Genomic DNA, 14189 nt, shown 5'->3' with positions numbered 1-14189 from the left:
CATCGGGACAGATTTTTAAAAGTTGATATAAGGACCTCAACACATTTATTTCATTTCATTTTTCTTCTACACAACTCAAGAATTCTCTAGAACCTTCCATACACTCCATATACAAGAACTCATGAGAAATTGATGATCAACTTCATCAAATCAACAAAACTAATTGTGAGAAACACATCAAAGTTCATCCAAGTCAAGAAATTCCATGGGAAGTGGAACTAGGTTTTGTTCAAGTGAAGTATTTCCACTTAAAGATCATTCCCACACTATCAAAGGTAAGTTTTATGGTATTTACATGTTATTTAAGGTGTTGAAAAGTTGAAACACGTGGATTGTGGAAGGGTATAGAAAATGGATCATAAAAGTGGGAATAGTGTAAAATTTGAGTAGTAATTTGGAATGAATCATGAATATTGATATGTTGTGATTGTAATTACGTTATGAATAATGTCAAGAGCATGATAGAAACATTAGATGAGAATGAATGTAATGTTGTACTATGATCATGATTATGGATGACCTTGAGAGGAAATTGTGGGGATTGGATAATGATGAATTTGATAAAAGTTATTGATGATGATATTATGGATGTTGTTATTGACGTTTGGGAGTTGATATATGATATGGAGAAAGCAGTATAAATAAAGGAGATGCTGCTCAATTTTCTATAGCTTTATTTCAAACACGCTTATGTTATTGATTATCTAATATGAGTATAAACTCTCTTGAAGGTAGAAACGTGAATATTGGAGAGGAACGTTCAAGCGATAGAGTAGCTAAACGAAAAGGTATGCAAGGCTAGTCCCTTCTTTCTAAGGCATGATTCGTGTGACATGATATTCCCTATCTCTTCATGACTTTCCTACATCCCGAAAATTATGAGTCAATCTTAGTAAAGAGCTTCATGTGAGATAAGATAAGAGGTATGTTATGAGCATGATAATGATGAGTCTAAGTCTAAAGAGTCTAAGGCCCATGATACTATGTTTCTACAAGCGAATGATTCTTCTTATGATCCATTGATATTGTTCATTGTGCACCTTATATGCTAATTCCTTCAAGGTGAGGCAACATGCTTATGAATGCTCCATAACGGAATCGGGGGTTCACGACCTTATGTCACCCCGATAGAGTATAATTGTCTTAAGTTCCCAGTCATGCATTATGATAATAGTATGATGAGAATATGATAATTCTATGAGATGTACATGATGCTATCACAACGCGCCTACATGGCCGGGCAGACACCGCTAAAGCGGGCAACGTATACACCATGTCTAGATGGCATGGGCAGACACCACTAGTGGGCGGCATGAGATGGTACCCCGGACGCGGGAGGCCTGGACGCAGGCTAATGATTATCACACCGTACCTATATGGTCGAGCAGCTTATACATATATGCATATATGATATGATGATGATTATGAAGTAAGTTAGCATGCATTATTTCAGTTTTAAGTGACAGTCAATTATTGATCGCTCTTCACTCGATGTCTCCGTATTTCATTGATCTATAATTATTGTTTATGCCTTACATACTCAGTACAATATTCGTACTGACATCCTTTCTTCTTGGATGCTGTGTTCATGCCCACAGGTAGACAGGGAGACGGTGCAGATCCATAGGAGTTACCAACAGATTTACAGGAGCACTCCATTATTTCGGAGGTGCTATTTGGTTTATTCTTTTGTGTATGTATATATATGTATTTTGGGCACGACGGGGTTTTGTCCCGTCCACATGTCTAGTACTCTATTAGAGGCTCGTAGATACGCATGTGTGGGTAGTATGGTCTCACGATGTTACTATTGTATCTATATTATTATTTTGATTGCCGAAGGGCTTATGTATATGAAAGTAATTACGTTTCCAAATGAAGAATGATTTTTCTATGATTGAGTATAAAGTTAATGAATGTACGCTTAATGAGTATGATAAGTAATAGAATGAGTGGTGATCGGTGGTTAGCCCCGGGTACCCGTCATGACCCTAGTCGGGTCGTGACACTGGCGGCGACCTGGTGGCGGCAGCAGAGAGGTTTTGGGAAAGAAGATGGTTCTTAGGATTGTGAGGAGGAGAGAGATCTGAAAGTTGTGTGTGGATGGTAAATTTGCTATAAAATTAAAAAACTTAATTATATATTATAATTATTTCAAACTATAGCTGTGAATGATAAATACTAGTAGATGTTAGTTATGCCATGTAAAATTTTCATTATATAAAGTCATATGAGGCTTACTCAAAACTTACCTCCAACCAATGTGTGGTCAAGCACATTTTGTTTTTCATTTAACGTAATCATGACTATGAAGGGGAGCCTTAGCGTAACTGGTAAAGTTGCTGCCATGTGACCAGGAGGTCACGGGTTCGAGCCGTGGAAACAGCCTCTTGCAGAAATTCAAGGTAATGCTGCGTACAATAGACCCTTGTGATCCGGCCCTTTCCCGGACCCCGCGCATAGCAGGAGCTTAGTGCACCGGACTGCCCTTTCTTATAATCATGACTATTTAATTAAGATTGCATAAAAATAAGGAAATGTGGCATACATTTATTGTTTTAAGAATATAACAAGAGGAAGTTCTTTACTTTACTCTCATTATGAAGTGCATGATCACTTTAGAAAATGCAATGAAAGGAAGGTAAATGGAAAAAAAGAAAAAACATTCAATTTAGACACATCGGGTTTGGGCTGGTTTAGTTGTTGATCATCATTCACTTTTATGTGATTAGCATTACCCTTGTGGAATATGCTACGCTTTACTAAGCTTTTCTAATTGCGGTATCATACTATAAATGAAATAGCATATAGATAACATGATATGGTTGCATTATATAATTGAATAGTCAAACATAGAGTTGATTTCATTCTATCACCTTAATATTTAAGAATTGAGAAATAATATCTCCTTCACATAGTGAACGGAAACGATAACCTCTTTTGCAATATGTTTTTGGTAAGACTTTTTTTTTTGAATAAATTAAAGATTTTTTTTCTTTTCTAGAATTAGATTACAAAAATATTAAATCTTATTTATTAGATATAAGGTACTCAAGTATTTGCATAAACATATAAGCACTCAAATAAAATACCTATTGATTTCACGTAACCATGCATTGCTTCCATAAAATGAATCGGTATTTTATTTGAGTGCTTATATGATAATGCTAATATTTGAGTAACTTATATCTAATAAATAAGAGTTATATATTTTTGTAATTTAGTTCTAGAAAAAAAAATTATTAAAAAAATAAAAAGAAAAATCTCACTGGAAAATATTGCATAAAGAGATTGCCATTTGCGTTCAAAATGTGGAAGGGTATTGTTTTTCCAACCCTTAAATGTTAAGGGGGTAAAATGGAATTGACTCGCAAATTTAATAAAATTAATAAAAGTTGAAAAATTAATTAAGAAAAGGAAACACCTTCAATTGTTGTGATTAAGCTTTGTAAATAATTGCAGTGATAAACAGGGGCGGATCTACTAAGGCCTGTGGGAATGCCACGCCACCCGTAAGCTTCGATGAAAATGCCGTGTATGTATGTATACATACATATCAAATTGTATAAACTGATACATTGCCACCAAGTCTAACAAAGGGCTTGATAGTGCCAGTGGCAACGGGCAATTGTTGCCTCCTTGGTGACCAAGGTTCTTGCCTTGGTAACAGTATTTAATTATTTTTTTGGCTTGTTGCAGTAAATAGACTCACACGTATATAGTAAATTCTACAAATTTAGGAGCCCTTTTATATCAATTGCCTCTTTCCTTTTCTTTTTTTCTTTTTTCATTTCCTTAATTCCTCTTGACTTGCTTTTAAGGTAATAATACATATAGCTAAATCAGTTGCTTTTACATTTAAAAAAATTGGAAAGACCTAATTTGTGCGCCAAGTTGTTGTAATTATTATGTATTTTCGTTCTATCATTTTGTCTAATATAAATATAAAAGACTAATAACCCGACCCAAAGCCCAACGTAATCGATCAAAAATTTATTCTATTTGGATTCAAAAAACAAAAATGACATTCGGAGCCTCCAAATCCTGAATCCGCCTCTGATGATAAATGGAAGAAAGTTTAATGAATTGACGAATTTGTACATTTGAGCCAGATTTAAATGATGCAATTGAATAGTGATAAATGGAAGAACTTTGATTTATTGACGAATTTATACATTTGAGGCTAGATTTGGAGATGCAATTTAATTTATAAGTTAGTGTGAATTAATAAGTGGGGTGTAACTTGTAAGTAGTTTCCCATTTATAGACCCACAGAAAAATAGAGGGAATACTAAAAATTTGAAATTTGACCTAAAATTTGCACACCATTTTTTATATCGCCAAAACATCCCCCCGCGTCGATTGGGCAATAGTCTCTTCTCTTTCTTTACGCCCTTTCTCTCACTCACTATATAAACTTTCCAATCGTTTCATCTCATTGTTTACGCCCCTTCTCTCTCTCTCTCTCACTCTTAACTCTCACTCTAACTCTCACATTACTCTCTTTTTTTCCCACTACTTTACTTTCCGATGGGCGACCTCCCGTGCGACGGCGATGGGGTTTGTATGGTGTGCAAGACAAAGCCATCTGAGAACGAATCTCTCATCTGTAAGACTTGTATCACTCCCTGGCATGTCAACTGTCTCTCTTCTTCTCCTGATTCCATGGCTGATGCCGTTAACTGGTGTTGTCCTGACTGCTGTATGGACCATTCTGTTAAACCGAATGCCGCTGGTTCATCTAATGGAGACTTGATCGCTGCGGTTCATGCTATAAATTCCGATCCGTCCCTCACCGATCAAGAGAAGAACAAGCGGCGACAAGAGCTCTTGAGTGGAGGCCTTATAGAGGAGGTGGCGGAACGTGTCAATCTGGACAACAACGATGTTCTTAAGATTCTTGATGGCAGTTTGAACTGCTCTATCTGCATGCAACTCCCTGAGAGACCTGTTACGGTATATCGCCTTTCCATTTTGTTTTCCTCTGCGGTTTTCCCTTTTGTCCCCCTTTCCCTTTTTTATCCTGCATCTGTTTTCACTAATTGCTGTGTATCTGCTTTACTTAGCCAAGGGTCTATCGGAAATAGCTTTTTTACCTGCAAAGGTAGGGTAAGGTTTGGTACACTCTACCCTTCCCAGACCCCCACTTGTGGGCCATAAGTTTTTGTGAAACTTGAAAAAAGAGAGTTTTTGAAAATTAATTTTTCGAACTTGAATTTGTGTCTGGACCTATATTTTACTTGGAAAAAATGTGAAGTTTTGTGAGTGTAATAAAAATTCCATCCAAAAACTAATCAAATTCCATGGACAAACAGTCATTTTCGGTTGTCTTTTGAAAATGGGTTTCAAAATCTATAGCGAAAAGGGAAAGTATTAAAGATATACTTCTCCTGCAGGCTGCATAGATTCTTACACCTAAATATTTCCAATTTTTACTCCCTAGGAAACGCAAAAGTCTGACCAGAATCTTTCTGGCTGAAGAGGACTTCCTTCTAGGTTTTCATTCATCACGTGGAACCCAAGAAGCCTTGTGTTTTGTTCTCATAAAGTTTGTGCTTTGATCAGAAGTATAGGATGAGTCTGAAGCTAGGCTTAATTTCAATTACTGAACGCCTCCTTGATATCTCTTATGGTATTGTTTTGCAGTAATCATTGTTTCTTTAAATGGTGTATGTGGTGTCTCACGCTTATGTTTTGATTTTCTTTTTAACCTTTTTTTGATGTTTGAGTACACCAAAGTATTGGACATGTACATGATATTATGGTTATTTTACGTACTAGGTTAATTTACTTGTTTACAAGTGATCTTGATACTTTGTTGGATAAATGCCCATTTCCTTTTCAAGGGATAGTAATTTAACTTGGAAGCTTTACACAACTCCATCTTAGTAATGTTATCTCATCCTTGTCAGACACCTTGTGGTCATAACTTTTGTTTGAAGTGCTTCCAAAAGTGGATTGGGCAGCGGAAGAGCACCTGTGCTAATTGCCGCACTCCTATTCCGGCTAAAATGGCTAGCCAGCCTCGAATTAACTCTGCTCTTGTCATTGCCATAAGAATGGCAAGAACGCTACGATCTGGTACTTCCAGCGGGACCTCAAAAGTTGCACATTTTATTCACAACCAAAATAGACCTGACAAAGCTTTCACCACTGAGCGTGCAAAAAAGACCGGGAAGGCTAATGCTTGCAGTGGGAAGATTTTTGTCACAATCCCTGGTGACCATTTTGGACCAATATTGGCAGACAATGATCCAGAGCGCAACTTGGGTGTCTTGGTTGGTGAGACTTGGGAGGATCGTTTTGAGTGTCGGCAATGGGGGGCTCATTTCCCTCATGTGGCTGGAATAGCAGGACAGTCAGATTATGGGGCCCAGTCTGTTGCACTTTCTGGAGGTTATGAGGATGATGAGGACCATGGTGAATGGTTTCTTTATACTGGAAGGTGAAGTGTCTGCGTTGTCTAATTTTTTTTGTTTGATGCCTGTGCATTCTGGGTTCTTTTTAACTTACCTTGACTGCAACTTGTTCACTCAAATTTATTTAAGTATGAATTCCATTTGTGATGCATATTTCTGTATTGAATTTCTATCTTCCATTTCATGTGTTGAAGAACCATGCTTTTACTTGTAAATATCTACCCATTGTAATATCATGCTAGTTACTATTTGAGTACTTAGTCATGTGGCCTGACATTGAATTTGGTCTACAGATAATCTTCTTCTTTAAGCTGGTTTTCCTTTTTGGTTTCTGTCAACTTTGTGTGATTATTTTAGTGTCTTTCTTTTTCTAAACAGTGAGTCTAGATTAATGCTTGGTTTTGCATTTGCTTACACTGATAAGTCTTGGTGTAAAATCTGCTGCTGGTTTCTGCTGAGGTACTCTTCTAACTAGTTTTATGTTGATTTGTGTTGGTTAGTGGTGGAAGAGACTTGAGTGGTAACAAGCGAACAAACAAGCTACAATCATTTGACCAGAAGTTTGATAAGCTTAATGAAGCTTTACGTGTCAGCTGTCTCAAGGGTTATCCTGTCCGAGTTGTTAGGTCAGTTGGTGCCTTAAACTTTCTGAATAATTAGGTGGAGAACTGAAACAAGTTCTTGCTATTCCATCTTTTGACTGGAAGATTGGCTGATATATTGTTGTTTTATTGGTTGATTTATTGTAGTCTTATGGACTGGTTCATAAGCTTAATTATTTGATCAGAAGTTGTATGCTCTCATGGACTGGTCCACAAAGTATATGTAGTTCGCTTAGCCAAGTTTGCATGGTTAGCTGAAGTACTTGTGATCAGTCTTGCCATTCCATGCAATGGTTGTTTGTTCCTATTATTTTGGTAGTAGTAAGTAGGGTGATACATGCTCTATATTGCAATCAACTTTTTTTTTTTTTTTTTTTGCTTCGGGATGATGACTTTCGCTATTGAACATATCTTGTTCTGTGACAACTAATTTCTATCAGCATCCACTAGTTGGGTCACTCCAAGTCTCTATTTGGTGGGATGTGCCTAGATCAATTTTGTATCTCAATATCCACATCAAGTATCCTTTTCATTTCCATTCGAAGTTGTCTTCTAGTTCTCAGGTTTTATCTTTGTCCTTTCTAATATGTATAGGTCCCACAAAGAGAAGCGCTCTTCATATGCACCAGACAAAGGAGTACGATACGACGGGGTCTACAGGATTGAAAAATGTTGGCGGAAAGCTGGAAAACAAGTTGAAACTCTTGCTTAAAAGCTTCATGCATCTGTATCTCCAACTATTTCACTTATTTAAAAACCTTGATGTTTGTGCAGGGATTCAAAGTTTGTCGATATCTTTTCGTGCGCTGTGATAATGAACCTGCCCCGTGGACCAGGTCTTTTATTGTGTCATTTTTTCTTCATTACCACCCCCTTCTATTTGGGCTTTAATCATGTTCTTATTCACCTTGTTATATTGGCAGTGATGACCATGGTGACCGTCCTAGGGCCTTGCCTACCATCAGAGAACTAAATGGTGTCACAGATATGACTGAGAGAAAAGGAGCTCCAGCCTGGGATTATGATGTGAGAAGCTAGATATTTGTCTAATGATACTTAGGATCCCCAGTGGATTCTTTCCTTTTTGTGATTTAGCATATTGAAAGGATGCTGACTATCAGATTATCTATTAACTTTTTTGCCAATGCAGTGAACTGTTTATTATTGTCTTATTTGTATGCAAACCGTACAGTTACACAGGTGCTGGTATTGTTTGTAACATTTGTTATCCGTTTTACAGGAGGAACAATGTTGCTGGATGTGGAAAAAGGCTCCTCCTCCTAGTAGGAAACCAGTTCAATCTCAAAATGAAGATGGAACAAAAGTGAGGAAAGTTAGACCAAAGAAACTTATGTCTGTAAAGCAGACGCTCTTGAAAGGTATACTTATCATTCACTGATTTTCATTGGATCTTTTCCTTTCTAATCTGATTTGATTAGGCACTCTGTGTGATTATTAATCATTGCATTATGTATTTAACTGTATTTCTCAATATAATGAGATGAGGTTCTTGATGGTGCAGAGTTTAGCTGTCTTCTTTGTCGGGAAGTGATGGATCACCCCCTTACCACTCCATGTGCTCATAACTTCTGCAAGGCATGTTTGGAAGGTGCCTTTGCAGGGCAGTCTTTCACAAGACAGAGGACATGTGAAGGCAGACGTACATTACGAGCACAGAAAAATATAATGAAATGCCCCTCGTGTCCAACTGATATATCTGATTTCCTCCAGAACCCCCAGGTACCTAATTCACAAATTCACCTGATGACTTCGTGGGACTCCAAAATCTGATCATTACAATCTCATACGTGAATGTCTATAAGTAAATCTTAATCATTATGGTGTTTCTTTAAGCACTAGACTCGCTATTTCTGACTATAAATCTTAGTCTTACTCTGAAGGGTGTTTCATTGGCAGATTAATAGAGAGTTGATGAATGTGATAGAATCACTGAAGCGCCAAATAGCGGAAGAAAATGCAGCGTTAAGTGATGATGTTGCTGATGGCGGCTTGGATGGAAACGATGAGGTTCTAGCTGAAGAAGCTGCTGGAACAGAAAGTGTGGAGGATGATAAAGAAGGTGCACAGCCTGTCAATGAGACTGAAATCAAGCAGACCCACAAGAGAAAGAGATCCAGTGATTCCCTTGACAATCCTGATGTTGTGCATAATCTTGAGGAAGTTGATTCTGCCATACCTGAAGTGGCAGTTTGCTAGTAGCCACAAGCTACTGGACAGGTCATTCCGTGAATGGTGATTCTGAACAAGTTGGATGACATGTTAATTGTGGATAGTTTCTAATTTATCTTTTGTTGGACCGATAAGAACTTGGTGCATTTGCCAAAATCCAATTGCATAACCCTAGCCCTTGCATTGCAATCTTGCTTTGATGTCGGAGCTTATATCAGCAACCAATTGGTGTTTTATTGTAATCTTTTTGGATAGTAGATTGAAATTATGAATTGCAACCATTAATGATAGGAGATTTCTTTTCTTTATACATTTCTTGCTTATAATTAGGTCATTGTCTATGTACAGTTATGCTATCCTTGCTAACTAGATGCATTTATGTGCTTGGTAATGGGAACAAGTTCAAAATAGTAGAGGTTTCCTACATGTTTGAGAACATAGTTAATCCTTGACAACTATTGAGCATGGTGCTTGCTTACGGTGTTGCTGTAAGCAAGCAAGGCTCTTTCATACACGGTAACAATGGTTTGTAACTATATAAGCTCAAGACAAGGGTAGAAGTTTGAAAGCTGCAGCTGAAAATGATCGTAGTAGAATGTAGATTGTAGAGTATGTCTACTCAACAATTCATGATGTAAATAGCGGAGTTGCCGTTTGGAGCTCTCCTACTGCTAAAGTTGCCTCAATTGCAAGGGTAGGAAAAGGAAATGTAAAGCTTGTAGCACTGACAAATCTATAAGGAAATAAAAATAGCACAGGCCCAAATAAATAAAAATAGCACAGGCCCAAATATTACCAGCAATAGTAGAAGTGATGGATAACTTGTCATTGCAGTGTCCTGTCCTGATCACAAAAAAGCAAAGTCATTTAATTAAGTTACATAAACACTAAATTTAAGATGTGATTAACAGCTATGTTCATTGAATACAGGTCTTGTAAATGCGGAAAAATAATGGTCCGACAAACCAAGCAGATGTTGGATCTTTGATGTCCGGACAGCTGGTTAAGCAAGAGCACGAAACATTGCCGATGATCCAAAAGGACCCAGCGACCACAGAGCTTGAAGAGTGGTTTACTTTTGGTTTCATAGATGTGAATAAGATATGACGACAGGCCAACCACAAGCTCCGATTACATTAAACAAATCAAGATTTCTCTCGATCAAGCTGCTCAAAATGGAAGCAACGGTGTGGAACTTGCAAAACCAATGATGCAGTGGCAGTAACTAACTGTGACATTAGATAAAACTACCTGCAAATCGGAGAAAAGTCATTACTATGCGAGTCATAATCACACATTTAGGACCGAGGTTGTGCAAAAATTCAAAATTTCTCATTGCAGGCAGTGTATACAGGTACGATAACGCAATATATATAGCCAACATTACAAAAAGGATAATGAACGGGAACATTGCCAAAATCAAGAGACCTTTCAAACTTCAAAGTGGGCTAGGAAAAACAAAATTCTTTCTTGCTTTGACAGACAAACAGACAGCTTTCAGGAAAAGTCTTTAAAGAGAGAAAACCCCTTCAGAGTAACACGGATACTAATCCACGCACTCGAAACTTGAAACTAATATATAGGAAATGAGGGGCTTGCATGTAATTTAACTAGCGCATATGGAGGAGGAGAGGATATATATTGACCACTTGTTCATGCGAAAATAGAGGGGAATTCCGTTGAAATGATCACCTCTTCAACAATGTCTATGCCACTGACTTTTCCTTTGCACCTTTTATTTCCCTTGTTTATGCGCTTGGCAGTTGCAACTCTATGGGGACATGCATTATCTTAGGTGTATCCAGTAATTTAAGAAGATAGGTGTACTTTACTAGTTCGTATCCAGTAATTTAAGAAGATGGCTGCTCTTTACTTCCGTTTCATTTGATTCCATAAAATTTTAACATGACAACAATTTGATGAGCAAACTATAATAATACTATTATTACTATCACAAAGAAGCATTCAATTTATAACTATTCTCACGCGTTTTCGTATCTTAAAAGCGATCGACAATAAAAAATGTGCACAAAGGTGCACGCTACAACCAATGGCCACAGTGCTTTTCCTTGCATTGGTTCCCATATATGTTTAAGCATTAACATAAAAAAATAGAGTGTTATACCTACTCTTGGGAGGGATACATTGATTCACGTGAACCCATATCCCTTCATGTAAATCAATTCCTGCGTGCATAGTCATAACCTCTGGGATAATATATTAATAGATCCACTATGCGTTAATTGCCAATTAATATAGCTGGATTTTGCAATTTAATACTAGAGTAGATATAACTTATCTATTAAGGATTGTTATACATTCGTAAATCTCACATTTACTCCTGCGCAAATTTCTAACTCTAATAAACTAATTGTTGTAAAAATGGGACCTAAACATTAACCTACTTAAGTGTAAACGTTCATGACTCATGACCCAGAAACTTGCAAATCTATAACCTTTACCGAAAGTTGTAATTGCCCATTTTACCTGCTCCACGTTTTATGATACTTCACATGCAATTGTCGACAAAAACACTAACGATTTTCAGCGCATTTTTCTCCTATATTAGAAGACCGAGTTCAGAACAGGTTCGACATGCTAGCTTCTTGGCATTCAAATTAGCTTAATGCATAGCCATCCTTTTAAATTTGCCAACAGATTTTATGTAGTCACTCGAATTATGGCTTGCATTGAGCATCTGAACACATCGTAAAGTATTCCTATTAGACATTTTTGGTTTAAAATTTTTTAAAAAACTTTTGTGCATTTTCTCAAACCTCCACGATGTAAATAAGTTAAACACTTGCTTAAATAAGTTAAACAGTAATTGTCTAATAAGAATATTTGATTATTGTTCAGGTACTCAATTGGATTGTGCCTTAATTGGAATGTCTAAATGAAATTTGTTGGCAAGTTGAAGAGACTGTCTATTGTATAAAGCCTTGTAACTTGTTTGCCTAAGCTTTTGGCAGAAAATAAGTGCTTTTGGGAGTAGCAGAAGCTGCAAACCCTAATTTTAAACTAGTTGGCGATAGAGAGATGGTCAGCACGACCACTAGTCAGCCGTTTCAGGCAGCTGGCCAGAGCTCTAAGGATCCTAGTTCTACCATGGATATCCTTCAAACCCCACCGGAAATTCCCAAACTCAAATATAACGAATTTTTCAATCCAACCACCATGAACCCCATGCAAAACCCTAACCCTACGTCCAATATTCCATTGAAAACAATCACATATTTTAATGGCATACCAGTTTTACAATGGATACATAAAGAAGTGGAACAAATGGAAGTATTGTAGAAACTCCAACATGCTGTTATTGGCTATGGTTGGCAGGAAATGGAGGAATTAAGGAATATTATTTCGGCACAATGTGGGATCAAAGGTCAATGTGAAATCGGTTTGTTTAGGCACAAACATGTATTGATACGTCTATCTCTTATGGAGGACTTTGTTAATCTTTGTTCGAAGGGAGAATATTACATACAGTCAAAGGATGTATGTTCTTATCAAATGTGACCTTGAATATACGATACTAAATTCAAGATTGATGAAGAAACTTCAAAGGTGATTTCGTGGATCTCCTTTTCAGATCTGATGCCAACTTTCTTTGTAAAGGAATCCTTGTTTTCTCTTGCTTCTGCTGTTGGGATTCCGTTGCACTTGGACAAGGCATTATAGAATCGAACCAGGCCCAGCTGTGCTCGAGTAAAGGTATTGGTTGATTTATTAGTAGATTTCCCTTCATTTATGAATATGAAAATTGAAGATGATGTAACTCATGAGATTTGGATGGAAAAGGTTAAGATTAGATATGATCATCTCCCAAAATATTATTGTGAATGTAAATTGCAAGGCCATAGTGAAGAAGAATGTTGGAATTTGCATCCTGAATTAATATTAGCATATAAGGAAGACGAGGTGATTAGCAATAAAAGTCACGAGAAAGGAAAAAAAGTTGATGTTATGTGATGATAAGGCTGCTAATTAGGTAGCTAAACTTGATCAGGAAAGGCAGATCAACTCTGAGAAAGGAAAAGAAGTGGTGGAAAGTGATTCTACTCAACTCACTAAACCTGTGCAGAAGTGGAATAATAATTACCACACTAGAAAGAGGTTTAATGCTAGATTTCTATCTAGTGGTAGAGTGCTTAGAAATCCTAGAAATTGGAATGTGGTCAAAGACAATAGAGTTTTTGATGAACCGACAAGTATTTCAACAAAAGCTATAGAAGAGAGGGTTCAACAACAAGTACAAGAAACTAATAGGGTGATTACTCACAACAAGTTTGATACTTTATAGGAAGAGGAGCATACCACAGAGGTCATCAACGAGATTATTGTCACTGAAAGAGAGTTGATTAGTAACAAGGTGGAAGAAGAGGTTCTGAAGGTGTCTTAGGAAATTATTGAGACTGAGGTAGATCAAGGCACAAAGGTGGTGAATGATGAATATCCTAAATAGTGGGAGGAGAGTTATTTTCCTGAAAAGGATAAAAATGAAAAAAATGAACTTTCACAGCAATGGGGAGATAGAATGGAATCTGCTGAAGATACTGATAACTTAGGCTTGGTGAAGGATAAAAAAGGTGAAGAACATCAGGGTTTGAATGATACAGCTCAATCAGGAGATCATATCAATGAAGGTCTTCCGGATTCAATCACTGAGGTTCCTTATGAGGGTAACCATAATCCGAAAGTGGAGCCACAATATATTTTAGAAGGGGGAAGTCTTCAGTGTTACACCTCGAAAAATTTCATATCACTTGTGTCATAAGTGAACTAATGTAAGCCCAAAGGGGCCATGGAACTCCTATATGGTTAAGAAAGATCTTTAGCAAGTGTTAAGTAAGTATCTAAAGGTTCCAGGGTCAAGTGAATCGAATAAATTAAGTTTGTTAAATATTGGGAAAAAGTTGGCAGAACTCTGGATAGGATTTTGGTCTAAATTAAGAAGGGTATATATGCTAGTTTATGA

The 14189-nt window shown here is 37.0% G+C and overlaps 1 protein-coding gene and 1 long non-coding RNA gene across 2 annotated transcripts; one reads left to right on the top strand and one right to left on the bottom strand.

Annotated features, from left to right (window-relative positions):
• The first annotated feature begins 4398 nt into the window (after positions 1 to 4398).
• Positions 4399 to 9521, top strand: LOC132640810 (E3 ubiquitin-protein ligase ORTHRUS 2-like). The gene is made up of 9 exons (XM_060357580.1): positions 4399 to 4956; positions 5913 to 6445; positions 6920 to 7045; positions 7616 to 7715; positions 7796 to 7857; positions 7945 to 8047; positions 8262 to 8400; positions 8544 to 8761; positions 8939 to 9521. The coding sequence occupies exons 1-9, from the start codon at positions 4531 to 4533 to the stop codon at positions 9236 to 9238; spliced, it is 2007 nt and encodes a 668-aa protein (XP_060213563.1). The 5' UTR covers positions 4399 to 4530; the 3' UTR covers positions 9239 to 9521.
• Positions 9522 to 10016: 495 nt separating this feature from the next.
• On the bottom strand, positions 10017 to 11117 carry LOC132640811 (uncharacterized). The gene is made up of 2 exons (XR_009582395.1): positions 10640 to 11117; positions 10017 to 10462 (listed from the first exon to the last, which is right to left on the bottom strand). It is a non-coding gene; the product is annotated as an uncharacterized LOC132640811 (long non-coding RNA).
• Between the last annotated feature and the right edge of the window lie 3072 nt (positions 11118 to 14189).

Source organism: Lycium barbarum, chromosome 5 (assembly GCF_019175385.1).
Source record: "Lycium barbarum isolate Lr01 chromosome 5, ASM1917538v2, whole genome shotgun sequence".
NCBI classification, from domain to species: Eukaryota; Viridiplantae; Streptophyta; class Magnoliopsida; order Solanales; family Solanaceae; genus Lycium; species Lycium barbarum.
The sequence above is the reverse complement of the archived record's forward strand: the minus strand, read 5'-3'. Positions and strand labels throughout refer to the sequence as shown.